The following is a 26,528-nucleotide window of genomic DNA, read 5'->3' as shown; positions in this document are numbered from 1 at the left end:
GAAAAGATCACAGGAAGGCTTACAAACAGTTAAAAGCACAAAAGCATTCCTCTTGTGTCCATTTTCCGAGAACTGACGGAACACTGTGGGACAAAAGACCCTGTGAGACAGAGAGAGAGAGACGCACGCACGCACGCACCCCCGTGCACGCACGCACGCAGGCAGGCACACACAGAGAGAGAGAGAGAGAGAGAGAGAGAGAGAGAGAGAGAGAGAGAGAGAGAGAGAGAGAGAGAGAGAGAGACAAGATATGAGACATGAGAAAAACAGATGTCACACGTATAAAGAAGTTGAAAGAAGTTGAAAGAGTTGAAACTATTGAAATCACATAAATATTTGGGGTTATGGATTCTCTTCCAAGCGCCATAATGAGGAACCTGGTCAAAAACTTTAAACGTAAAACGTGATCTACTTTGTAGAAACAAATCTTGTTTTCCCCTGTTTTGCAGAAAGAGAATGATAGAGGCTGTCCAGCTCTCAGTCTTATGGACATTCATATATAGACACGCTGCTGCTACTGTGGCACTCTACAGTAGATGCCATTTACCACTCTGCTCTCACGTTCATCACAGGTGAACCATACAATACACACCATTGCAACTTTACACTAAAGTTCAGCCAACTTTAGTTCAGCCCTCTCTCTATGACTGTGGTTCTCTATCTTTTCAGGCCGTGACTCCCCAAAATTTGCCTCTTTCTTAGATAATATTTGACATATATTAGGCCAATGTTTGACCATTTTTATAGTATAGTTTGTTGATTACATTTGATGCAGTGATGGTCTCTTTTAATTCTTTAGAGGTATTAAAAATGTCTTTAAGTTATTATTGCAGATACCCTGTATACACTTATACTGTATGTTGGTTTAAACCATGTTTCATATTAAGCAAATCATCTGTGGACCCCCCAGAATCATTTGGGGACCTCCCTGGGGGTCCCGACCTACAGGTTATTATTATTATTATACAGCACCTATTATAGATTGGTTGCTGCAATATAGCACCAAAAATGATTCTCCTATGATATGATTACGAGCCAAAGAACTGCTGAAGCACCAATTTGTTTCAGAGTGTGCAGTGGAAATGACTCAACAGAAGTTGTGGTTTGGTGGTTTCAATATGAACGTGAGAACAATGGCTTCTATTCTATAGCATGCTAACTTTCCAGGAATATAAAGCCTGCAGTTTCTTTCTGTTAGCTTCGATTGCTCAACCCTTGAGGGGGTTCCAGGGAATCCCCAGCAAAATGAGTTAATATAGCATCACAATCAAGTTTAACCACTTTAATCCCTACATACAGCGGCTATTTTCAAATGGCACAAACTATTTTCAGATGGGGGTCTGCGGCCAAATGGGCGTCCTTGACATGAGAGAGTTTGAGAACCACTGGTGAAAAGTAGCCATGAGGACAGCTGCAATGAGAGCGTAACCTTTGACCCCAGCCCCGCCCCCTCCCCATCAGAACAGAGAGGTTTGTGTTGCCATGGGGATTAAGTAGTTACATAAATAAGATTATGTATCCTTTAAACTCTTTATCCCTGCTGTGGTCTAGACACAACACAACACACACGCGCGCGCGCACACACACACACACACACACACACACACACACACACACACACACACACACACACACACACACACACACACACACACACACACACACGTGTTAGTTATTTTGACGATATTAATGATTACATTATAAAACATACATTAACAACTTTAGCCCTACTTTATACCTAGGCTATTTGAAAATAGCCGATCTACAAGCTCACAACGATTTGCATCGCGACGCGTTGTGAGCTTGTAGATTGGCTATTTTCAAACATTTTAGTACTTTTACTTTTGGTACTTTAAGTACATTTTGATACCAATACTTTTGTACTTTTACCCAAGTAAATTTAGAATTCCGGACGTTTACTTGTGACAGAGTACTTCTACATTGCAGCATTGATACTTTTACTTAAAACATTTGAGTACTTTTCCCACCACTGTCACAGGCTGAAAGGGCATGTCCTCGTGAGGACATGGTGCCATTTACCGTATATCCACCATTTTTCTTATTTTTCATAAGTAAGACCTCATGCACCCATTGTGAAGATGAACTCTTAACCATTAAGACCTGAGGCTGATTCTACAAATTCCAACTAAATGGTGGTTCTCAAAACTTTTTGTCTCAAGGACCCCCAAATTGATATATATATATATATATATATATATATATATATATATATATATATATATATATATATATATATCAATTTGGGGGTCCTTGAGACAAAAAGTATATATATATATTTGGCCGTGGACCCCCCATCGGAAGATGTTTTGTGGCAGGGACCCCCCCAGAAGAGAAGAGTTGTGCTGAAAAATACAACATTATTCAGCATTTTTCAAACACTTTCAAGATTTAAAAAATAATCTAAAATAGTAGATGTACAAGATCACAGCCTGGCACAAAGTGACACTGTGAGCTTGTACATCTGCTATTTTTGAGAACCACTGTTCTAAATCTAAGTTTCCTGAAAAACCTGTGTTGCTACATCTAAAATCTAAAATGACACAGATGCTTTCCTGGTTTTAATGGGTCAAAACCACTGAACGTTCCCAGGTTAAGTGGTCGGGTTAAGGTTGAGAACCGCTGCTCTATAGCCTGTGTACTTTTGCCGTCCACACACATGCTATGTACCACCTGTAGGTGTTCTGCAGTGGCTGGATATGCAAATAGTTCTCATATTCAGCGTCAACGATCATCCATCACCATCAACACATAAGAGAATATTGCTGTCAGTCATGGAAATGAAGCAGTCAGTCGCCCCATGATGATGAGCTGAAGTATGAAGTAAGAGAAGAGTGACTTGCACATTATACTGTCTCTATTTTGGGTGCGAAATGTCATGTACTGTACTGTATGTTGGGTGACATTTTCTGTATTTGTGTGTAGGAAAAAGAAAACATGATGTACAGTAAGTTCTTTTCTATAATTGCCCTATTACCTTTGGTAAAAAAAAAGAAAATTACTGAAAAAAGATGGACTTGAAATGAAAAAAATAGGACTTTGCTGAAAGTCGGAGAGCCCTGAGTTGAAGGAGATTCTTTGAGTCGAGCAGTCTTTTTTTGTCAGTTATTATAAACTTTTGTCCCAAAACCGTCCCCACACATAAAAAAAAATAATGCTAATTACTTTTTCCATTCATTTTTATTGAATAGTTTAGCTTATTTCCCAATAGTGTCAGCTAGTTTTAAATGCATCTGGACTTCCAGTGGTGTCCCGCTTTTCAAAACAATGTTTTATACAAAAGAATTACAGCAGTACAAGGCAAGAAACATAACATGGAAGTTAATAAAATAAATATGAATAATGAATAAAATAACAATATATGATTATTACGAAGCATAGGTGTTATGGGTTACCTTCTAATATCATTATTGGCAGGGATGCAACGATGCAATTATTACACCACAACAATAAGTCTGTCTGTGGGTTTTATAAATATTTAACCAATGAAAAGTATTTCCTGAAAAGTAAAGAACATACAAGGTTTCTGCCCAACAGTGACGATATAGACCAGATCAGCATGGTTGATGTTCCGGGTAGAATGTCTATGGACGTTTTCACAACATAAAATAAAGTGTCCAGAACATTAGCTACAGTATGTCTAGTTTTCCAACCTGTGGACATATATAACAAAATCGTATATTTCTAATAGTCAATACCAATATCATGCTGCTCTTCCAGAAATAAGGTTCATGAATAATTCTGCTCCAATGCTACGCTACCAGCGTTTTCTACCCGGAAATAAAGGTTTGGTTGTGGTGACGTCATGGCGTTTCAGTCTACACACCAGCGTCAAGGTACTAGGTACCTTGCATAGGTTTAAAACAGGGCAGTTTGCCCGTCTTCTGACAGAGGTACAGCAGTGGCTGAACAAACCCAGAGAGCATAGCAATGCAGGAACATATGTACATAGTAAATTTCATTTCAACCGTCCCGGTCAGTCCTCGGATGGCAAAAACAGCAATAGCGACGGCCCAAGTAATGTAATTCCCCAAAAATGACACCATGATCAGGCAGATGATAACGAAGGCTCTCCTCTTGATGCTGGAGTCCCTCTCCCTGTCCCTGCCCGTCCCGCCTGGCACGGCCCGTGTCAGCGCCCTGAGAATGGCCAGGCTGCACCACAGCATCACCGACATGAAGAATAGGCATTGGCCCTCAGCAAGGTAAAACCATACCTTGGTACCACCCACCAGCAGGTGTAACAGTGAGAGCCCAACGATGAGCACCCAGGCCGACACGGAGCAAGCCACCCTGTACCTGAGGGGTTTGCACTTGAGGAAGAGTACGGGGTGAACCACCGCCATGAATCTCTCCACGCAGATACAGCTCTGGAAGAGGGGGCGCCCGGTGAAGATGAGACCGGCGGAGAAGTAGTATAAGGGGGGTGCGTTTGTGATTACGTAGAGAAGACCAAACAAGCTGAAGAGGATCTCGTATATGCTCAGGTTGAGTGTGAAGATGTCTGAGGCCAATGTACCAGCTGCTCCGGTTGATATCCGCCACAGAATGGCGGCGTGGACGGGCACTTCCACGACCCAGAGGATGGTTGTGGAGGCGATGCCTAAGATTTCCATGCTGCTATAGAGGGAGGAATCGTTTGAGGTGTTCATTTTCCAGCCAGCTTTGGTTCTAACGTCGCTCTCTTGGTTCAGAGTCTTTTGGGGGAGACGGAAAAATGAACGGGTAAAGGGAGGAGAGAAAAAGACAGAGAGACAGAGACAAAGAGAGAGAAAAATATAGATGAGTGTTGCCACCACCACCACACTGTCTGTCTGTACCTGCACAGTGAGAGACACTTTGAATAGTGAAACACCACTACACCACAATGCTAATCAATACACCTCTACGCCATGATACATAAAAACATTGCTACACATATTCAAAACGTTACTATAAAATCATATTAATCAAAACCTTACTACAACTCGGGGTGTGGCGATGCAGTAGCTGTATTGATGCATCAAATTTAATTTCAACGATCCAACTATCGATAAACACCAACATATCGTATCGTGTGATTCGTATCGATCAGAAATCGTATCGCCTTGAAAATAATTGATTGTATCGATACTAAGAACTAAGGGGATATATGGTGCATTCCATATCACTGCACTTCATCTCTATAAATACCAGAGTGGTATCTCTGCATGCCTGTCAATGTGTGAGTTTGTCCATATTTGGTCAAATAAAATGCCTATATTTGCCAGTGAATTATTGTTGTTATATGTTTACTTATTTATACCAATAATATTTTTTCCCTTAAAAGATAAATATAATTTCTATATTTTGTCCCAAATAGTTACTGTATCGATTTTAAACATTGTATCGTATTGTATTATTGCTATAAATGAACAAATGTTGTCCATGTATCGCATCGTCAACCATGTATCATGATTAAATGTATCGTTACACCCCCCAACTACAACATAATCAAATAATAATCAATAATCAAAACATTACTACACCTTAAAACGAATCAAAACATTACTAGTACAACATAATATAAATTAAAACACCACTACGGTTATGATGTTAGATATAATAGGTTTGCAATCAGACCTTGACCTGCGAAGTCCTCTAGTCTGCTTGCTTTGCTGTGAACACATGCAATTTATACAAATAGCAAAAAAAACACCTGTTGATGTTCTGCAGTGGCTGGATATGCAAATAGTTCTCGTATTCTGACAGAGCATCAACGTTCATCAACCATGTAACCTCATCTAACCCCAGTTCACTTTACTATAGCCTGGGATGGCTCAGGGTAGAGGACAGAGTGCAGCAAACTTGCAATGGGCCTGGTCTTCAAGATACTGGATCAGTGTCCATGTATCTGTCAATCTACTTCACTAGAGTGAGAGGCGCCCACCGGCACAACACCAGAGGGGGCTCCACTGATCTCCTACCCCCAAATTTGGCCCAAACATGGGGATAAATGCATTCGACTATTCTCCCAACAAAATGTGGAACGACCTACCACCAGCCATCAAACTTTGCGACTCCCCATCCTCGTTCAAAACCACCCTAAAAGTGGACCTGTCCGAAAATTGCTGTCATCCACGGCCATGAAGTCAGTCTTCCCATAATGTTGAGCTGAAATATCACAGATAAGAGTCCTTTGAAGAGGGTCTCTCCAGCTCTTTAGACTGAAAATGCTTTCTTTCGGGTGAGGATGCCAATTTTATCCAATCAGGAGAGAGAATTCATACAAGATAGAGGATAAATAAGTGAAATTGGAAGTGATGACACAAAGAAATGAGCAGACACAATTGTAACTGGAACACTATATACAATTTAAGCTGATGAATGGGTACTCTAGTCCTGATTGGATGAACATGTATTTTCTGTTTATTAAACAGATGTAGAAATGTCTCTTTGTGTGATATGATCTTTTTTTGGTTTACCTTAACCACTTGAACCCTAGCATCCCTTTTTCCGAGGAGAACTTTTGCCAAAAATAGCCGATCTACAAGCTCACAACGCCTCGCGCTGCGAGGCGTTGTGAGCTTGTAGATCGGCTATTTTTGGCAAAGGGGTATAGGTGTAGAGGGAAAGAAGGGCAGACCAAGTAAACAAAAAAAGTTGAATCTGAAACACAATGTTATACAATATAGAGGGGGTCCCTGCTTCATCTCTCTCCCAGCTATAGGGGTCCTTGGCCTGAAAACGTTGAAGACCCCTGCTTTATGCTATTTGAACATGCAGCAGAATTTGGGCAAGGAAAGACACCTGACCTCCCTGGTGGGAGGATGTCAGCAGTGTGTCAGCATGGACCAGTGCATGTGTCCCAGATATTCTTGGCTCTGGGAAAGGAGAGAAGTGGAAGAGTGTTAAAAAAAACCTCTTTGCCAATGTCATCAACAGATAAGATGTTCCAGTGTTTTTCCCCCCCCGCGACATTACAGATGTCGCGTCCCTGCCCACCACCGGCCTGAAAAAAAAAACATATATATATATATACATATATACATATATACATATACATACATACATACATACATACATACATACATACATATATATATATATATATATATGGGCTGGGGCGGCACCTGTCAGCAGCAGTGGTGGAAAACTTTTACTGAAGTAAAAGTATCAATACTGCAATATAGAAATCCTCTGTTCAATGTACTTAAAGTACTAAAAGTAGAAAGTACTCATTATACAGAATGTCTCATTTCACAAGTTTTCAAATGTATAGACGCCTTTTGAAAATAGCCTACTGTAGGTATAAAATAGGGCTAAAGTGGTTAATGAATGTTTCATAGTCTAATATATATATATACAAAGTAACTAGTAACTAGTAAAGTAAGTAAAAGTACAATATTTGCCTCTGAGATGTAGTGGCGTAGAAGTACAAGTACAGTCAATTGGAAATACTCCGGTAAAGTAAAAGCACCTCAAAATTGTACTTAAGTACAGTACTTCAGTAAATGTTCTTAGTTACTTTACACCACTGTACGAAATATATAAAGTATCAGCGGTGCTCCTGGATCAAGCGGGATGCAATCATGAGGAAAAAAAACAGATGATCTGGGCACTCAAAAAGTTAAAAGAAAAGAACGTGGCATTTATTATTAAGATGCCAACATGTTTCGATGTGCACAGGTCTTCACCAGGGTGAAAAAATGCTGGCTCATCATTTTTTTTTTCTTATGATAGCTTAGTTTTTATTTTGTTTTCGTCAGTGAAAAAAGACAGTCAACAAATATTTTTCGTCATACTGTAGTTTTAGTGGACGAAATTTAACACTGCGATAACTACTGTGATGTAGAGAACTGTTTCGATCTGTGGGTTTGGTAAAGCAGTGGTTCTCCACCTGGGGGTCCCGACCCCCAGGGGGGTCCCCACATGATTTTTCTTTGGGAGGGGTCCCCAGATGACAGTAAAGTGACAATTTAAGGACTTTTAATACCTTTTTAATACCTAAAAAAGAAATAAATGAAATGTAAAAATACCATTACTGCATCAAAAATTATCAACAAACCATACAATAAAAACTGGCCAAATTGTCAAATAATATGAGAAAGGGGCAACATTTTTGAAAATAGCAGATCTACAAGCTCACAACGCCTCGCCTTGCGAGGCGTTGTGAGCTTGTAGATCTGCTATCTTCACAATATATATCTGTGGAAACTAAATCCATGTAATGCCTCAACTCTTACAATTCCAAGTGAAAACAATATGAAACAATACAAGTGTTGAGGTACTGTGAAAAAGCAAGGATCCCAAATCAATCCCCGCTTGGGCACAACATTTGCAATGTTGGAACTTACAAACACTGGAACATCTTATGTGTTGATGACATTGGCAAAGAGGTTTTTAACACTCTTGCACTTTTCTCCTTTCACAGAGACAAGAATCCGGGACATTAACTGGTACATGCTGACACACTGTGAAAATCTAAAAAAGAATTACCAGCTTTGCGACAAAAATAACAATCAAGAAACGGATAAGTTGTAGTTCTAGTGACGTTATCTCCTGTCTTCCTTGTATGCACTAAATGTGTTATCCACCGTACAACTAAAAGACAACTGAGACTCAGAATCAATGAGCACAAAAGTGCCATCTGACGTGCTGACCCCAAATCAGCTTCGGGGCACTTTTCAGATGGTTCTCATTCCATCTCAGTTTTGGCATTCTGTGGCATTGATCATATTACCCCTGGTTGCTGTGGTGGCAGTGTGTAGACCAGTGGTTCTCAAACTTTTTCATGTCAAGGACCCCCAAATTGCCACTTATTAGCCCGCGGACCCCGCGGATTTGAGAAGATATGCCAGGGACCCCCATAAGAGTAGATTTTTACGGCTCTAGCAGTGATTCTCAACCATTTTAATTTCAAGGACCCCCAGTTTGACATGCATTAGGGCTACGAACCCCCATTTAATGGCATTTATATCTCTTGGACCCCAATTTATATCGTAAAATCTATGTTAAATTTAACCAAATGGACCCTAACGGGTCCATTTGGTTTCATTTGTACTGGGGACCCCCTGGAACTCCCTCAAGGACCCCTGGGGGTCCCTGGACCCCACTTTGAGAACCAATGGTGTAGACCACATACTACTTCAATGTGAATGGAAATATTGTGCCTCAAAACACTTTAATCTAATGGTCTAAATTGTATGGGGTGCCATAACATCTGCTGGTGTTGGTCCACTGTGTTTTATCCAGAGTCAATGCAGCCGTTCACCAAGAGATTTTAGAGCACGTCACGCTTCTGTCTGCTGACAAGCTTTATGGAGAGGCGGATTTTATCTTAAAGTAGGATTTGGCACCTTTCCACTGTGCTAAAACTACTAATAACTGGCTTGCTGACCGTGGTATTACTGTGCTTGATTGACTAGCCAACTCTCCTGACCTGAACACCATAGAGAATCTATGTTGTATGTGTCAAGAGGGAGAAAACCAGACCCAACAATGCAGACAAACTGAAGGCCGTTATCAAAGCCAACCTGGGCCTCCATAACACCTCACCAGTGCCACAGGCTTATCGCCTCCATGCCACGCCACACTGATGAAGTCATTAGTTCATAAGTAGCCTAGACCAAATATTGAGTAGCAAAAATGAACATACATTTCAGATAGTCAACATTTCTGTATTATAAATCCTTTCTTTTTAATTGATCTTATGTAATATTCTAATATATTTGAGATGCTGGATTTTTTTTAACCCATTAAGACCTGAGGACGCTTCTAAACATTTTCTAAATCCTAACAGTTTTTCGGAAAATAAATGTAAAAACAAAATGTTCACGATTTTTCAAAAATAGCAGATCTACAAGCTCATAGCGTGAGCTTGTATATCTGCTATTTTTGAATAGCCAAAGAAATCTAAAGTGACACAGATGCGTTCCAGGTATTAATTTAATACCTTAATGAGCTGTATGCAAAAAAAAAGGTTTGACATATTTCACTTTATGTGCATTGAATCTAGAATATATGAAAGTTTCTATTTTTTTCCACGATATTCTAATGGTTTGGAATGCTCCCTTCATTCCTGTGTGCGCGTCATCCCATTGTGTCCATTTGATGCCGCACAGACACAGATGAGTCATGGGGCCAAACTGAGGATGATCAGACAAAGTTACACTGGTCTATATGGAGAGCAACACCTGCTCTATGGATTTACCCAGAGACACAGAGAGAGAGAGAGAGAGAGAGAGAGAGAGAGAGAGAGAGAGAGAGAGAGAGAGAGAGAGAGAGAGAGAGAGAGAGAGAGAGAGAGAGAGAGAGAGAGAGAGAGAGAGACAGAGAGAGAGAGAGAGAGACAGAGAGAGAGAGAGACAGAGAGAGAGGACAGAAAGGCAGGCAGGCAGGCAGGCAGACAGACAGACAGACAGACAGACAGACAGACAGACAGACAGACAGACAGACAGCAGTGGTGGAAAGTAACTAAGTACATGTACTCAAGTACTGTACTTGAATACAATTTTGAGCTATTTTTACTTTACTTGAGCATTTCCAATTTTCAGTACTTTTACTTCTACTCCACTACATCTCGGATCCAAATATTGTACTTTTACGCCACTACAATTATTTGAAAACTTTAGTTACCAGTAATTTTGATAATTATCACAAAACATACATTAACCACTTCAGCTCAATATACATTTCGACCATTTGAAAATAGCCGATCTACAAGCTCACCGCATTGTGAGCTTGTAGATCTGCTATTTTCAAAAACTTGAAATGGGACATTCTGCATAATGAGTACTTTACATTTTTGGTAGTTTGAGTACATTTTGATGCCAATACTCTTTACTTTTACTGAAGTACATTTTTAATTTTGACAGACAGACAGACAGACTGACAGACTGACGTAGAGCTACAGACAGACATTGGTATTAGCGTAACGTTTGGGGCTTGTTTCTTAATTGTAGTTGCTTATTTGGGCATCCTTATACTAATGTTGTTTAAACCAGTGGTTCTCAAACATTTTCATGTCAAGGACCCCCACATTAATATGGATTTGCCCGCAGAACCCCATCTGATAAGATTTTGGGCCAGGGACCCCTTCACAAGATTGTGAGCTTGTAAATCTGCTATTTTCAAATAGCCGATGTATAGGGTTCAATTGGTAAAGCTGATTTTGATGCCATATTAAGTAGTTTACTAACTTTTTTAGATGAATTTGCACACCATACACATACATAAAAAAAGTTTGTTCATGCTGTTTTTATGTTTGTTTATGCTGTTTTTTTGTCTGGGTCTTTTATGTTTTTTAGATAGGCTTGATGTTTTATGTTACACTGCTAGTGACTGAGGGGGAACGATATTTCATTTTCTGTATGTAAGTACTTGGAGAAAGTGACAAATAAAGTGATTCTGAATTTAGCTGCATGCATGTAATCATGCAGCCTAGTTGCTTCTTTTGGGCTTGTTTTCGTAGACCTGGCCGCTTGTTTCTCTGGCTAAATCTGGCAACACTGGAGACAACAGAGAGAGAGACAGACAGACAGACAGACAGACAGACAGACAGACAGACAGACAGACAGAAAGAGACAGACAGTGGTGGAAAAACTACTACATTTTTTTACTTGAGTAAAAGTATCAATACCGTAATGTAGAAATACTCTGTTTCAAGTAAAAGGCCTGTGTTCAGTTGTTACTTGAGTAAAAGTACAAAAGTATTGGCATCAAAATATACTTAAAGTACCAAAAATAAAAGTACTAAAATGTTTGAAAATACCAGAACTACAAGCTCACAACGCGTCGCATCTGCTATTTTCAAATAGCCTATGTATAAACTAGGGCTAAAGTGTGTTAATGTATGCTTTATAATGTAATAATTTATATCTGCAAAGTATAGTAACTAAAGTTTTCAAATAATTGTAGTGGACTAAAAGTACAATAGTTTCCTCATAGATGTAGTGGAGTAGAAGTAAATATAAATAAATAAATATAGACAATTGGAAATACTCCAGTAAAGTAAAAGTACCTTCAAATTGTACTTAAGTACAGTAAATGTACTTAGTTACTTTACACCACTGCAGAGACACACAGAGAGTGAGAGAGAGACAGAAAGAGAGGCAGCCACCCAGAGAGAAACACTTTTTGCTTGCTACACTCATAGTGATTCTGTTACAGGGTCAACTTTCAATTCTCTCTTTTGAGAGCACAACACCAGAGACAGAACTGAACAGAGGGACAGGCAAAAAAAAAAGTACTTCTCCAAATACCAAAACAAAACATCACGCTCTGCTGCTCTGGCAGCTGTAATGTGGTTAGATCATGTGGCTTCCTGTCTGTCACGTGATCTCCATACATACCTTATAATCAATATTCATCATTGGTTGCTTATCAGAAACTAATAATTCTTGAGATTATGGAAACGTGTTGATGCTTAATTTTCTTCCTGTTGCTAATAGTGTCACTTTGGCAAAACATAAATAATTTCAAGCAAATTAATTGAATTTGGAAGTCTAATCTAATCTACACAGTTAAAGGAGAGAACCATTGAAAGAACCAGTTTAGTTAAGGAAAGCTGCTGCCCTCTAGTGATTGTTAGTGGGACTACACCCTGCCTATGACTACCTTCAATTGAAAGTCAAACCAACTTCTTTAAAGCGAAAGTTTCATATTCTTCAAACTGACAATACAACTCAGCATGAAGTTAAATAATCTATTTCCTTCAAAATGACAGATCAAAAAAAAAAAAAAAAAACTATTGAGTGTTTATAAATGAATTGCTGGTGTTTGTGGTTATAGAGTAGTAGTAGTAAACCTTTGACAGAAAGTGAATGAGATATGGCACATTTAATTCATGTTTAAGTTGTCTTTTAATAGACATAACAACAATAATCACAGTCATTTAATCAGTGCATGATTACATGTTCCTGTAAACAACTATTTATGTGAGTCTACACATAATTATTATCGATTCAATTTGGACCCAAATAAATAGTATTCAAGTACTAAACTATATTTCCCCTTCAGAGGGCCAATAAAGTTTCATCACTGTATCTCAACCTTAAAGGTGCAATCCGGAACTTATTTTAAATTAATAAAGATAGATTTTTAACCAATCTGTGTGTGGTAGAGTATGTTAATACAATATTATATAACTAGTACATCCACAGTGGATGGAGGTGGTCTCCCTATTCTTCCATTGAGACAATTAGACCCTGGTGTCAGGCAGGACACCTACTGGTTGACAAGTGGTACTGCCTGAAACTCATGAGCCCAATATCTCCCCCAGGCCAAGCGGGGGAAGTCTTATTGGCACGAGTGCCCGGGAGACCCCGGGTTCAAATCCCAGTTGTGAGTTTATGGATTGCAGTTTTAACCCAGTAAGATCTGAGGCCGATTTTACAAATGCCTTCTAAACCGGTAGTTCTTTCAAGATTTTTCAAGAATGTTCAAAAATAGCAGATCTACAAGCTGACAGCGCAGCACGAAGTGACGCACTGTGAGCTTGTAGATCTGCTATTTTTGAATACCCAACGTTATAGCCAACGCTATTTTTGAATAGCCAACGCTATAGCCAACGCTCGACACCGACGCGCAACCAAGCACGAATCGGGCTTTACAGACAAATTTGGCACAGGGGGACTCCATGAACAATGTGTCGAGACGACCTGTTATGTTCCCAAACTTCATCAAAGTTCGATCGTAAAAGCTCTATTGCGAATAAGACGTTCGGAACAGCAGGTGTTTTATGTGGCTCGTTAGGAGGCTAGGTGAAAACACACAGGACAGGTGTTGGTTTGCTAAGAAAGAGCAGCCGCACGCTCCGTGGAGTCGATGGACAAAAACATGATTTTATTGACCACTTAACTCATTGAGTGCCATTGACGTGTTTCACGTGTTTTACCGCAATGGCGCAACGTGCCAATGACGTGTTTGACGTGTTTTTGAAAGAAAAAAACTTTTTGGAAAAAAATGATCAGAACCCAATATATCATTATCTGAAGATTTGCAGCTCCATCCACTCCTTGTTTAACTTATAACTTATAACTTATCCTAAGCAAAAAATAATAATAATAATATCGCACTGGCCAGAAATAGACAGAAATAATTCTGGCACTCAGTGAGTTAAGGCCTACTTTATGCTTCGTTGTACGATGGTGTCTTACGGCAAAAATAGCCAATCTATAAGCTCACAACGTGTGTAAGTGTAATGCCACCCAGTATCATCACGTGCTGGCTTGTGATGGACATTTTCATCAGAATTACATTTTTGTCACGGACATACAAAATGAACAGCCAATAGCATTACCAGAAATGCATAGACCTAGCACTAAATGTATACTAGTGGACTCCTAATGTACCATAGTGCATATATGCCAATTTGCTACACATTGTTTTTCTTATTATAATATTCCCTAAATCAGTGTCCTACCTATTCTGAGGAAAACACGGAAACTGGCACTTCAATAATTGGTCATATTAGCACAGTCAGTGCTTTCATCGCACATTACGTGAACAAAATAAGAACATCATGTTCTTATGTAGTAAAAAGAAAAAAGGTTTTTCATATATTATATATATTTTTTGTTCAAAACAAAACATTTGCCATGGACAAGCCTTGCCACGGACACATTTGACCTTATACAGACACATTGATGACTTCTGGAAGTGTTACAAGCTTATAGATTTGGCTATTTTAGCCATTTTTGGAAAAACTCTTGCCTATAATGACACGACAGAAATAGGGGACACCGGGTTGAACGTGTGGTCAAAACAGTTTTTTAAACGAATACGCTCCTACTTTGTGCTACGATTAGGTTCAGCCGGTCCCTCTGAGCAGCAGGTAGAGGGCGGGCACGGTGAGAGCAGCGGCGGTGTAGGTAAACACCGCGTTATACACCGTGTTCCTCTGAACCTGCTCCCCCAGCATCCTCTGGCTGCGTTCCAGTCTGTCCACCACCTCCTCTTCGAACGCCCGAGCCTGTTCCTCCGACCTCTGCAGCCGCGCCGACGTCGCCGACGGCTCCTCCTCGAGCCGCGGCGGCGGCTGCGTTTGCTCGCGTTTCGCGGCGGTCACCGCCACCACCAGCCTCCCGCGGTCTTCCACGGTCTCCACCAGGCCCCTCACCGACGACAGCTGGCTCTCTAACCGGCCCACTCCCACCTCCAGCTCGTCCAGCCGCGGCCGCAGGGACTCCACCAGCGTCTGGGTTCTCTGGGTGCCGACGGCCAGCTCCTTCAAGGCGTCGTCGTGTAAGGCGTAGGGCTGTCGTCGAGAGCATGACATTTTTGTTGATTCATTTGGCGAACAACAGTGAATGATTGTCTCCGCCAGAGGTGGAGAGTATGTTTTCGTCTCTAACATTGGTCAAGCTTCACGTGACACGTGACAATATGTTGAAAGGGTGTGCTTTGATTGGCTAGCGAGACGCATGACGAAATAGAAACCTATAAATAGGTGTGTCACTTCAAAAAATCATTTATATTTTTTGAAGTGAGCTTCCATCAGCCAAGCTAACATTGGTCAAGTGACACGTGACAATATGTAATATAAATAGGTAAGACAGGATTAATCAGGAACAGTACTGGCGGAGACCTGTGCTCCGAGAAGCACATTTTCTAGTTTTAATTGTGTTTTTGGCATTGGGAACGTATAAATGAAAATGACATTTCTGTTTACCTTTTAGGCATTGTTAACAAACATAACTTAACCCATTAAGACATGAGGCCGATTCTACAAATGCCTTCTAAATCAGTAATCACTTTCAAGAGTTTTCAAAAATAGCAGCTGTGCAAGCGCACAGCGCGGCACGAAGAGACGCGCTGTGAGCTTGTATATCTGCTATTTTTGAATAGCCAACGCTAGAATCTAAAATGACACGGATGCTTTCCCGGTTTTAATGGGTTAAATAAAAATACACAGAAATTACTGACAATAACTGGTACCAATAATGTAAAGCCAAAACAGGCTTTATAATTAACAAGTTTATACTTTCAAAAGGGGAAAAAACACTACATTATCTTCTACATTAGCCATTATGACGATCACGCCAAATAATGATAAATAATGATTATCTCAAATAATTGCGATCAGGCGATTACGTCATAATTACCACAGGCCTAAGTAAAGAGACACAGACCTGGGGGCTCAGGGGCGCTCCTGTGCCGTCCCCAGAGCTGTCCTTTGGCTGCTGGGGGACACGGTCCTCCTCCTTCTGGGACGCAGGTCTGTCCTCCAGGGCCTCCCTGAGGTTGCCGATGATGGACCTCAGCTCCTCCTGCTGAGAGTGGTGGTTTCCTGCCTGGACGCGCAGCGCTTCCTGTAAGCTAACGGGACCTTTCTGGGCCTCCAGCAACAAGGTCTTCAGCTCCTAGGAAGAAGAAATGGAACAATATGTCATTTTTTAAAAATGTTTTTGTCTTAAATGAATGCCCCACTTCGTTATCGTCTGTCGGGTGGAAGCCGCATGTCCAAAACTGTTACTTTTCAGGATTTAAATACAAAAATAGCCAAAGTAACAGATTTACCGCGTTTTGAGCTTGCAGATCTGTAACTTTTTTTGATGCTTTTATGTGACTTTGTAGTATGATCAAGTGGGGCTATCATTTACGATAAAACATAAAAAGTTAAAATCTGGAGATAAGTTGTTAAAGTTATGAAAATAGCCAATCTAACACGCTCATGTAAATGTACTTTGTTACTGTCCACTATTGGCCAGAACCCAAATGTCAGGAGTTCCCTCAAGAGAGCTGCTCTTACTATAAAAAGCAACAGTCTCCAGACTCTGTTTCCTAATGTTGACAATGAACTCAGAATATCTCTCTCTATTTCAAACACAAGTGTGGGGAGATAATTTTCCAAGCTGGGAATTATCAGAAATCAGACTAAGGACAATAATGCATGAAAACAGACCAAACCATCTGGAAAATAACTGGCGCTGATAATAGCTTGTAGATCAGTTCATTTTGGCAAGGGACCATCGTGCAACAGAGTATAAATAAGGCTTAAGCCTTGTTTATAACACTACTCTGTTGTTTATATTCAGGTCATATATTCAATGGACATTAAAGTTAACGTTGAATTACACATGACCTGTTCAGGAGTTGACACTAATGTCTCAGAACAGAAGCACTTGCCCTTCGGGCAAATACAGGTCATATTCTACTTGTCCACAGGTCTTGCCCACTTGACCGAAAAGTAAATCGTCCATTATAAAATGATTGAGTTATCGTTCATTTGAACAATATTTTTTTACTTTATACTTGCATGCTTGAAATGTTTCCTTACTCATCCTGTTCCGTTAAAAGTATTAAAGTTTTAGTAAAAGTCACAGGAATAAACAATCAAGTCATGACACACAGATGTAAATAATATACTAGTATCTAGTTTTAACCTCTCAAATAAGAACATGAGGTAGCTCAGTGGATAGTGCATCATTGAGGGCAGTACTTATGCTGACTACTGAGGTAGTGGGTTCAGACATAGGCCTACAACACACATCACATTATTAAGCACAATTTAGACTTCATCATACAACGGTGTCAGTGTTACAGAAATAGTGTGCGCAACGCCGTTGTACAACGGAGCATAGACCCCTTAACAGACGACGTCACACTGGCTGCACGCAGCCAGTATGCGCGCAACGAAACCCATTATATCAGGTCTCGTTAGGACGCGTCTCACTAGCCAACACACACAAGAGGGGGTTGGGGTGTGCTGAAACCAGTGCACCCCGAAACAGGTTGGGAATTGATTGCGTGAAACAATCACCTGTGCGTCCAGGCTCAATGTTAGTAAACAAATAATTGGTCTATAGACTGGGCTGTCATTACTGGACTGATTGGCTGCAGCTGGTAAGAGAGCTACACTATGCAGCCTGCTTGTTTGAGTTCGCTAAACATTCAACCTGCAAGTTAAGAAGAATAAGAGAAAATAGCACTACCCAAAAGCATAAATAAGAAAGTTGACTAACAGGGCATTTAAAGAGGAATTGAGAAGTTTGCTGTCCATTCCTGCGTTCATCCTATACCTGGTTGCTCCAATCAAAAGCTGTGTTGTGTTCAGCAATAATTAAGAGTTGACTGCCAGCTTGCAAGGAATACAATTTTATACAGCACCACAAGACAAATCATGGCACCTTCAAAGGGGTCTTTCCAACAAAGACAGGACGACGCAAGATTGAAGCACTGACAGCATAGTGCAGATAGTGCACAGTCAGCTGTGTGGGACCATTGCATGCGGGTGTCTTCAACACTTTATGATAACTTTAATAAAACACTTAGTGATTTCGTAGATAAGCTGTTTTCTCCAGAGCTCACCCAACTGCACGCTGTGTGTGTGTGTGTGTGTGTGTGTGTGTGTGTGTGTGTGTGTGTGTGTGTGTGTGTGTGTGTGTGTGTGTGTGTGTGTGTGTGACACTGTGTGTGTGTTTGTGTGTGTGTGTTTTGTGTTTATAGCGAACTTAAGATGATTAAGTTTGCTTTCAGGTTGTGGGGAAGCCCCACAACCTGAAAGCAAACTCCACTTGCCCAAACGTTTTATTTACTTGCCACGTGGCAGTCGGGCGGCCGTTAGTGTGCACCCCTGCTGCTGCAACAAGTTGGATTTATCGTCTTTATAAAGCACGTCGCCTTCAAGAAAAGCAGGCGAAAGCACTTATAATATCAGCAATGGTAAGTCAAATATGCTACATGGCTAGTGTTCAATTATATTTGCATATCCTGTATTGTGTTTGATGTCTAGTCTTCATTGAATGTTGTATACTGGTTTCAGTTCAGCAGCGCCGGATGTTTGAGTTTGATAAATATTGAATTTAAATAAAAAAATATTAACAAGAGCTTGTGACTAAATAATAAGTACACTGGATTCACTCAACACAGGTCCTTTTTTTACTGAAAAGTAAGGGTTTTGGATATACAAGGTTTCTACCCGACAGAGATGATTTAGGATGCACTGTTTCTTGTAGCAATCTCTTTTGGTAGAAGATATTGCGTGAGCTTTTTTGGAATACTGACCAGTATGGCCCTTTATTTAAATAATCCTTAATCAGTGGTTCTCAAAAGTGGGACCCTTAAGGTTCCTTGAAGGGGTTCCAAATGGACACTTACAGGTCTGTAACTATGAGAGTGTATAAATGTTAATTGGGGTCCTAGAAATGTAAATGTTTGAGAGCCACTGCTTGAAATCCTTTAAATAACAAATAATTAGGGTTGTCCGATATTGGCTTTTTTACCGATAACCGATATACCGATATTGTCCAACTCTTAATTACCGATACCGATATCAACCGATACCGATATATGCGGGGATTATTGTGATTAGGGTAAGCTCAAATTTCATATCACACACACCATATACAGTAAGAACTCCTGTAACTTATTTATAAAGCAAAAAAAAAAAAAAAAAAAAAAAAATTTTTTTTTTTTCAAAAACCGATACCGATATTTTCCCGATATCAATTTTTATGCTAATATCGGCCGATAATATCGGGAGGCCGATAAAATCGGACATCCCTACAAATAATCATTTAAGAAATCCTTACTTGGAGACGAACGCGGTTGATGTATGTTGACCCCATGACCCCTATCAGAGCTCCCAGCACGGAGCCAATGATGGACCAGTTCTTGGTCTGTTCGGCGCGGGTCCTCTCCTTCTCGTGACTCTCCCTGACGCAGGCCGAGAACACGGCAAACTTCTCTCTCTCGGACTCCGACGCGTCGTCGCAGGCCTTCTGCAACAGACGCTCCTCCTACAGACACAGGGGAATGTAACACAATGTATCCCACATCGCACAGCACATCGGCGACACACACGTCAAGTCGATCGGACGGACGGATGGTACCCGAGTTACAATTTAGGCATTTAGCAGACGCTCTTATCCAGAGCAATGCTTTCTAAATCACATTGTTAATAGTTGCGGTTGAGTAAAACTTATCTAAGAAACAAAACAAAAAAAACATTAAAATGAGTGACCAAGATACAGCATGTCTGCATAGTAGCCATATGTTGGTCAGTCACTAGGCATCCATCGAGGCAGAACTTAGCAAGAATGGGTAGAAGGAAAGTGAAGTGCTAGGGGATGAGGTGGAGAAGAGGTGAGTGAAAATTGGGGGTGAGTCTGCAATTTTGACTGCAGTGGGAAGTTTATTCCACATGCATAGACAACAGACACATGGATTAAAGCACAATAAAATCTCATCACTGATAACATTCTGTATGGCCAAGTCCTAATGTGTGATTTGTGAAACAGTGTGAAAGGAGCCCCCGCACACTAGCGCTGTTTCATGTAAAATGATGATGTTTTAGTAATATTGGTCCTGCTGTTCTTCATACTGTCTACCAGGTGAATAAATCACAGACTGAGGCCTTAACCTCTTAAGAATAAATCACGCTGAAGAAGGCCGGCGGGCCGAAACGTCCTTCGTGTATGATCTGCTGCTGGGGCTTATGACTGACTAAATAAACAAGAAATCCTAAAAGGATCAAAGCGAGTGCTGGTGATCTTTTCTAAGATTCCATTTTAGCTGAGCAACATGCTTCCATAGAAGACATGCTGGCTTCTATGGAATCCGAAAGACTGACATCAGTCGTGGCGACTGAGAACTTTAATCCACGGACACATTCAGGTTCAGTGAATGACTAGATAAGAGGTTATGGTTACCTGTCGTAGGCTGTGCTCCTGGGTGACCAGTTCCACAAAATGAGCCTCCTCTCTGCCCACGCGGTCCAGCCTGTTCCTCACCTCCTTCAGCCTGGCCCGCATGGTCTCCAGCCTGCCGTCTGCGTCCCGCACCACACCTCTGGATATCATGAAGGCTGCCTCGGCCTGACAGACACACAGACAGACACACGGATAGACAGACAAAGAGAATCTGAGTACTTCTTCCGGCACTGATGGTTTGTCCATTCTGAGCATAGTAGTTAGTTATATATCAGTCGTTATATATATCGTCTCTGTCGGGACAGTCGGGTGGAAACCGACTTATGTCCAAAACTGGCACTTTACAGGAACTAAGCGAACCGCGCCGTGAAACATGTTTCACGTTCATGTGTTTCCATAAACATGTAGCGTATGCAGTGTAGCTTGTTGATATAGGCTCTCACTCGTCCGTCCTGACCACTTTATGTTCTTTTTGGCAAGCGACACCGATCGAGTAGATAAATGATGCTTTATGAAACTATGGACAGGTGTAGCAATCAGGGTGGTGCATTTAACACCTGGCTAGAATAATAACATCTGAAAATGCCCCCCCCCCATCTTGTAGTGTGAGTCTAGCTTTACTGTAGTATAAATGAGGTTTTACTGCATAGCTAACCTCAGTCACTTTGCTTTGTGTTACTGTAGTATAAATGAGGTTTTACTGCATAACTAACCTCAGTCACTGTGCTTTACTGTAGTATAAATGGGGTTTTACTGCATAGCTAACCTCAGTCACTTTGCTTTGTGTTACTGTAGTATAAATGAGGTTTTACTGCATAACTAACCTCAGTCACTGTGCTTTACTGTAGTATAAATGAGGTTTTACTGCATAGCTAACCTCAGTCACTTTGCTTTGTGTTACTGTAGTATAAATGAGGTTTTACTGTATGACATCTCTGTTGGGTGGACACCTCATATGTCCAAAACTGTTACTTTTCAGGATTCAAAACCACCAAAAGAAGCATCAAATCTTGCAGATCTTCTACTTTTGTGTGACGCTATAGTATGATCCAGTAGGGCATTAATTTATGAAAAAACACAAAAAGTTAAAATGTGGAGATAAGAGGTTTCTGCCCGACAGTAATGATGACTAACCTCAGCGACTTGTTTCTGTGCATATCGGACGTCAGTGATGCCCACAAAGTCCTCGTACCTCTCCCACCAGTAGTTGATGGACGCCCCTGCAGTCTGAGCTGACCGCTGGCCCCATTGTCTACCCAACACACCTGCATGCTGAGGGAGGAGAAAAATACTTATTCAAACTATTTAAACAAAAATTAAATACACAAAAAAAAAAAACTTTAAGTTCATGGTTAAAAAGTTAAAGCTCTATATTCTGATGGTAATCATTTCTATAGTATAAAGAGTGTTTGTTCAGTAACAGGGGTCTCTCTCCAGCACTTCAGTAAACAAAAAAATACGTTTTCAGGTGGGTTTGCCAATTTCATCCAATCAGGAGAGAGAACCGATCAAGTGAAATGTTATCATGTTCCAGTTCCAATTATGTCTGCTTTTTTTTTTTTGCTTTTTTATTACATCCCATTTCACTTGTTGTCTCCGCCAGGAGAGTTTGTTTTCACTTTCCGTCAGCCAAGCAAACATTGGTCGAGCCTCACGTGACACTTGACAATACGGTGAAATAGTGTGATCTGATTGGCTAGTGACATATAACGGGCTATAAATACATGTGTCACTTTGAAAGAGTCTTTGCCTCTTTCAAAGTGAGGTAAGACAGGAATAATCACGAAATGGCGGATACTGTAACAATTGGATAGGACACTTACACAGACAGGACAGATAGGACACTTACACAGACAGGACGGATAGGACACTTACATAGACAGGAGTGATAGGACACTTACACAGACAGGACGGATAGGACACTTACATAGACAGGACGGATAGGACACTTATACAGACAGGACGGATAGGACACTTATACAGACAGGACGGATAGGACACTTATACAGACAGGACGGATAGGACACTTATACAGACAGGACGGATAGGACAGTTATACAGACGGATAGGACACTTGTGTCATGTTACTATGACACAGTAATATGTTCTATTTTTTGTAAGAATTAGAACATAAAAATTAGAACATTCCCAACATTAGATTGTCTCCGCCAGGAGACATTGTTTTCACTTTCCGCCAGGAGACATAACATTGGTCAAGCCTCACGTGACACGTGACAATACGGTGAAATAGTGTGATCTGATTGGCTAGTGACGTATAGCGGCCTATACATACATTTGTCACTTTGAAAGAGGCTAAGACTCTTTTTTTTTAGTAAGGTAAGACAGGAATAATCACGAAATGGCTGAGAAATGGCGGATACTGTAACAATTGGATAGGACACTTACACAGACAGGACAGATAGGACACTTACACAGACAGGACGGATAGGACACTTACATAGACAGGAGTGATAGGACACTTACACAGACAGGACGGATAGGACACTTACATAGACAGGACGGATAGGACACTTATACAGACAGGACGGATAGGACACTTATACAGACAGGACGGATAGGACACTTATACAGACAGGACGGATAGGACACTTATACAGACAGGACGGATAGGACACTTATACAGACGGATAGGACACTTGTGTCATGTTACTATGACACAGTAACATGTTCTATTTTTTGTAAGAATTAGAACATTCCCAACATTCCCAACACAAGTCTGCTGGCGGAGACTTGTGCTCCGAGGAGCACTTTTTCTAGTTTATATATATTTTCTCTCCTGATTGGATGAAATTGGTATCGTGAACTGAAATTTGCTGTTGACTAAAGAGCTGGACAGACAGGGAGATAGATCCCTGTTACTGAACACAATGATTACTATTGGAACATAGAGCAAAAACAAAAATATATATTTTAAACATATTTTAGTATTTGCTCGTACTCTGATATCATCTGAATGATATGATAATAATAATAATAGTAAGTAGTAATATTAATCATGAACACCAAATAAAAAAGGTACAGTTGAATGTGTTTCCCTATTCAGAACTAATATACCTGTAAGGCAGCCAAGGCGCGCTCCTTCATTAACTCGGCCCCTCCCTTATCCTCGGGTGGGGTGGAGTTACCCGGTGGAGGGGGTGTGGTCTGAGGGTGAGTGCTGTAGGTCCGGCCAATAGGGGCTCTTCCTGACAGACATCCAGGAAGGGAGAAGTGGTGCAGGCAGCAGGTCCCATGGCTCCATGCAGGGATGGGAGCACCTCGGTACCTCAAATAACAACAAACATCAACACGTAAACAAGACAGCCTGGCTTCCATGTGGCCAGCCTGTGACATCAGTCATCTATGACAGTGGTTCTCAACCTTTTCAGGCTGCGACCCCCCAAAAGAATCATTATTTGAACTGGGGACCCCGCCTCCCCTGACTAGCACTTATCTTGGAATTGAAGGAGTTGAGGCAGTATGTTGTTTGAACAGATAAATATTGTGAAAATAGCAGATCTACAAGCTCCAATGCCTTTTCACAATATTTGCGTCGTTCTTATCTTAGCATCAACATCAACATGCTAAGGTCAGGGCCCATGTTTGGGTCACAAACCCATTTTTATGGGTCACGGGTAAATATCCTTTTTTTCTTTACATTTTTTTTTAAATTTCAAAACATTTTAACAAATCAGAAACAAACAAAAAAACGTAATTGTGAAAATGGCAGTTCTAAAAGCTCGTAGATCGGCTATGTTCCCAGGGGCGTGCTTAGAAATTATGCCGCACTAGGCTCTAAGGCTGCGCCCCTTGAACCCAAACACTTCCCCCACAGCTATCTTGAATGACACGATGTATCCAAACACGCCCCCACAGCCGTCTTGAGTGACACGTTGCGTCCAAACACGCCCCCACGGCCGTCCTGAGTGTTTGCTATGAGAACATAGGCTAACGCAGTTGTATATCAATCCATACATTTATTATTTTGCATGTTTTTATCTTTCTTAATTTTCCAGGCTGGTGTGTCGTTGATTATATAAGACATACCTCATTGGAGTGAACAATTCAAAGAAGAACTATATAAGATATGTAGTTCCTATGGCTCACTGCTGCAGAAGAGACATTACAGGAAGCACCTACAAAGATAGGATGGGAAAGGAATACAATCAGTGAAGTTTAACCAATAATTCAATCATTTAAATCCTATATAGCTTGGGGAACCGTTCAATGGACAGGTGGCGTAATCTTGAGAGGTTTTTGCCATTACTTTCAATGGGGTGACGTCACATTCTCTTTCTAGAAGCTTTGTCGACCAGGGTCCACCCAGGGTCTTATACTTAGCCTAATTTTTCCCCCTTCTAAACCAAATCCCTTCACCACAAATAGCGTATCTTTTAGCTCACAATGCGTTGCTAGTGAACAGTTTGTGTCCAAGTTTATTTCCTGTCAGATACAATGTAATTTAATGACAAAGTTTCCAGCCTTGGCTCGAAGGCCTTGACATTGGTTTCGAGCCTTGGCTCATACTTATGTCATTAAATTACATTGGAGCAGATGAGTGTGCAGGTTTATTCTTTTTCTTCATGATACTTTTTCTGATTTGTTTAATTAAATAGGGCATAATTGGTTATGTATGTTTTTAACCCGAATTCGCCAATCAGGATGGAATATGAAAAATCGGCCTCCTGGTGCCGCTATAATAGGGTCATTTTTTAAAGGGTGGCATTTGTTCCTCCACGTAATGTGAATGTGCATGCAAAATTTCTCGGAAATGTTTAATTTGAGGCCTTTTGTTCAAAACGGAGCACTCCTGCAAACTTTGGAAGCCAATCTTAGCCAATCAGCATGGAATATGAAAAATCTGAAATAACAGTTTAGTTGAATGACTATAGAGATACTGTGTACCGATTTGCGTGATGTTTGGACAGAATCTGTAGGCCATACTGTCCATAAATGTGTTTTGCACAAATCGGCCTCCTGGTGGCGCTATAACAGGCCCATGTGAAAGATTTGGGGCGGAGATTCTGCTCTGGCATCCAAGGAGTGTGTGTGCACAGTTTCGCTGCAATCAAGCCAACAGTGCCGGAGATTAGCTGTTCACAGACAGAATGACGGACAGGGTGCAAAACAGTCTTGACCATGCCTGTCGGCCTGGCGGAGACAATAGTAACTTAGAACTGTTTTAAATATATTATATAATTTCATATAACACGATTAAGCAGAATAATGTATACTAGTCTGACAGAAACCTTGTATGTCCATATTACAAGTTATTGTTTCGTAAATAAATGAATGTACTTACTTCGTCATAAAAGCGAGTAGCAAACAAGCTCACAGATCTAGTAGATTTGACATTTTTGAATAAAAAATAAATAAAATAAAAGAGTGTCAGTGCTGGTTAAGTCCGTTTTTATCCAAATAACAAGAGCTTGTGACTAAATAATAACTACATTGGATCTGACAGCAACGACAAGCATCTGTTTCCAGGGGTGAACTTGACTACTTCCCCAGAATCTACTAGCCGCACGTTGTTGCCAACTGTATCATACAGTCTGTACAGTATACATTGTATACCACGTTAACCTTGTGCTTTGTATCCAACATGTTCAAAGAGTCATACCGGTTCATCCTCACGGCTCTCCACGATACGGTTATTTATCCATACATGAGACTTTATGTCAAGTAAACGTCCTAGCAGCATTTTGTACATCCACGAGCACAGGAAACAACATAGCCCGGAGGGTTCGAGTCCGCATGCGCACCAAAATAGTGACTTTGGCACACCTTCAGAATAAAAGTATACGGTTCAACGAGCTTTACACTTTCAACATAAAAGGATTTTGTTTTTGAACAAGCTTAGAATCATCCTTATAGGCTCTATGCACAGCAGCCATATAA

The 26,528-nt window shown here is 40.7% G+C and overlaps 1 protein-coding gene across 2 annotated transcripts; it reads right to left on the bottom strand.

Moving 5' to 3' along the window:
• Window positions 1-12,799: 12,799 nt before the first annotated feature.
• On the bottom strand, window positions 12,800-26,367 carry ccdc51 (coiled-coil domain containing 51). 2 transcript variants are annotated; one of them, XM_084062603.1, is made up of 8 exons: window positions 26,251-26,367; window positions 24,678-24,766; window positions 23,706-23,916; window positions 21,765-21,902; window positions 20,631-20,795; window positions 19,512-19,718; window positions 16,110-16,340; window positions 12,800-15,235 (listed from the first exon to the last, which is right to left on the bottom strand). In XM_084062603.1, the coding sequence occupies exons 2-8, from the start codon at window positions 24,680-24,682 to the stop codon at window positions 14,789-14,791; spliced, it is 1,404 nt and encodes a 467-aa protein (XP_083918729.1). In that variant the 5' UTR covers window positions 24,683-24,766; window positions 26,251-26,367; the 3' UTR covers window positions 12,800-14,788. The 2 variants fall into 2 exon arrangements, with proteins under 2 accessions (XP_083918729.1, XP_083918730.1); XM_084062604.1 differs by having other exon boundaries at window positions 25,933-26,329.
• Window positions 26,368-26,528: the final 161 nt, after the last annotated feature.

Source organism: Gymnoscopelus microlampas (assembly GCF_963454915.1).
Source record: "Gymnoscopelus microlampas genome assembly, chromosome: 7".
Lineage (NCBI taxonomy): Eukaryota > Metazoa > Chordata > Actinopteri > Myctophiformes > Myctophidae > Gymnoscopelus > Gymnoscopelus microlampas.
Note: the sequence above shows the minus strand (reverse complement) of the source record. Positions and strands in the feature narration are given on the sequence as shown.

Coding starts and splice junctions, on each gene's coding strand:
- ccdc51 (XM_084062603.1), bottom strand. Junction 19,719..20,630: donor AGGAGCACAGCCTACGACAG/GTAACCATAACC, acceptor CTGTGTCTGTAG/GAGGAGCGTCTGTTGCAGAA. Junction 15,236..16,109: donor GAGCGCCCCTGAGCCCCCAG/GTCTGTGTCTCT, acceptor TCTCGACGACAG/CCCTACGCCTTACACGACGA.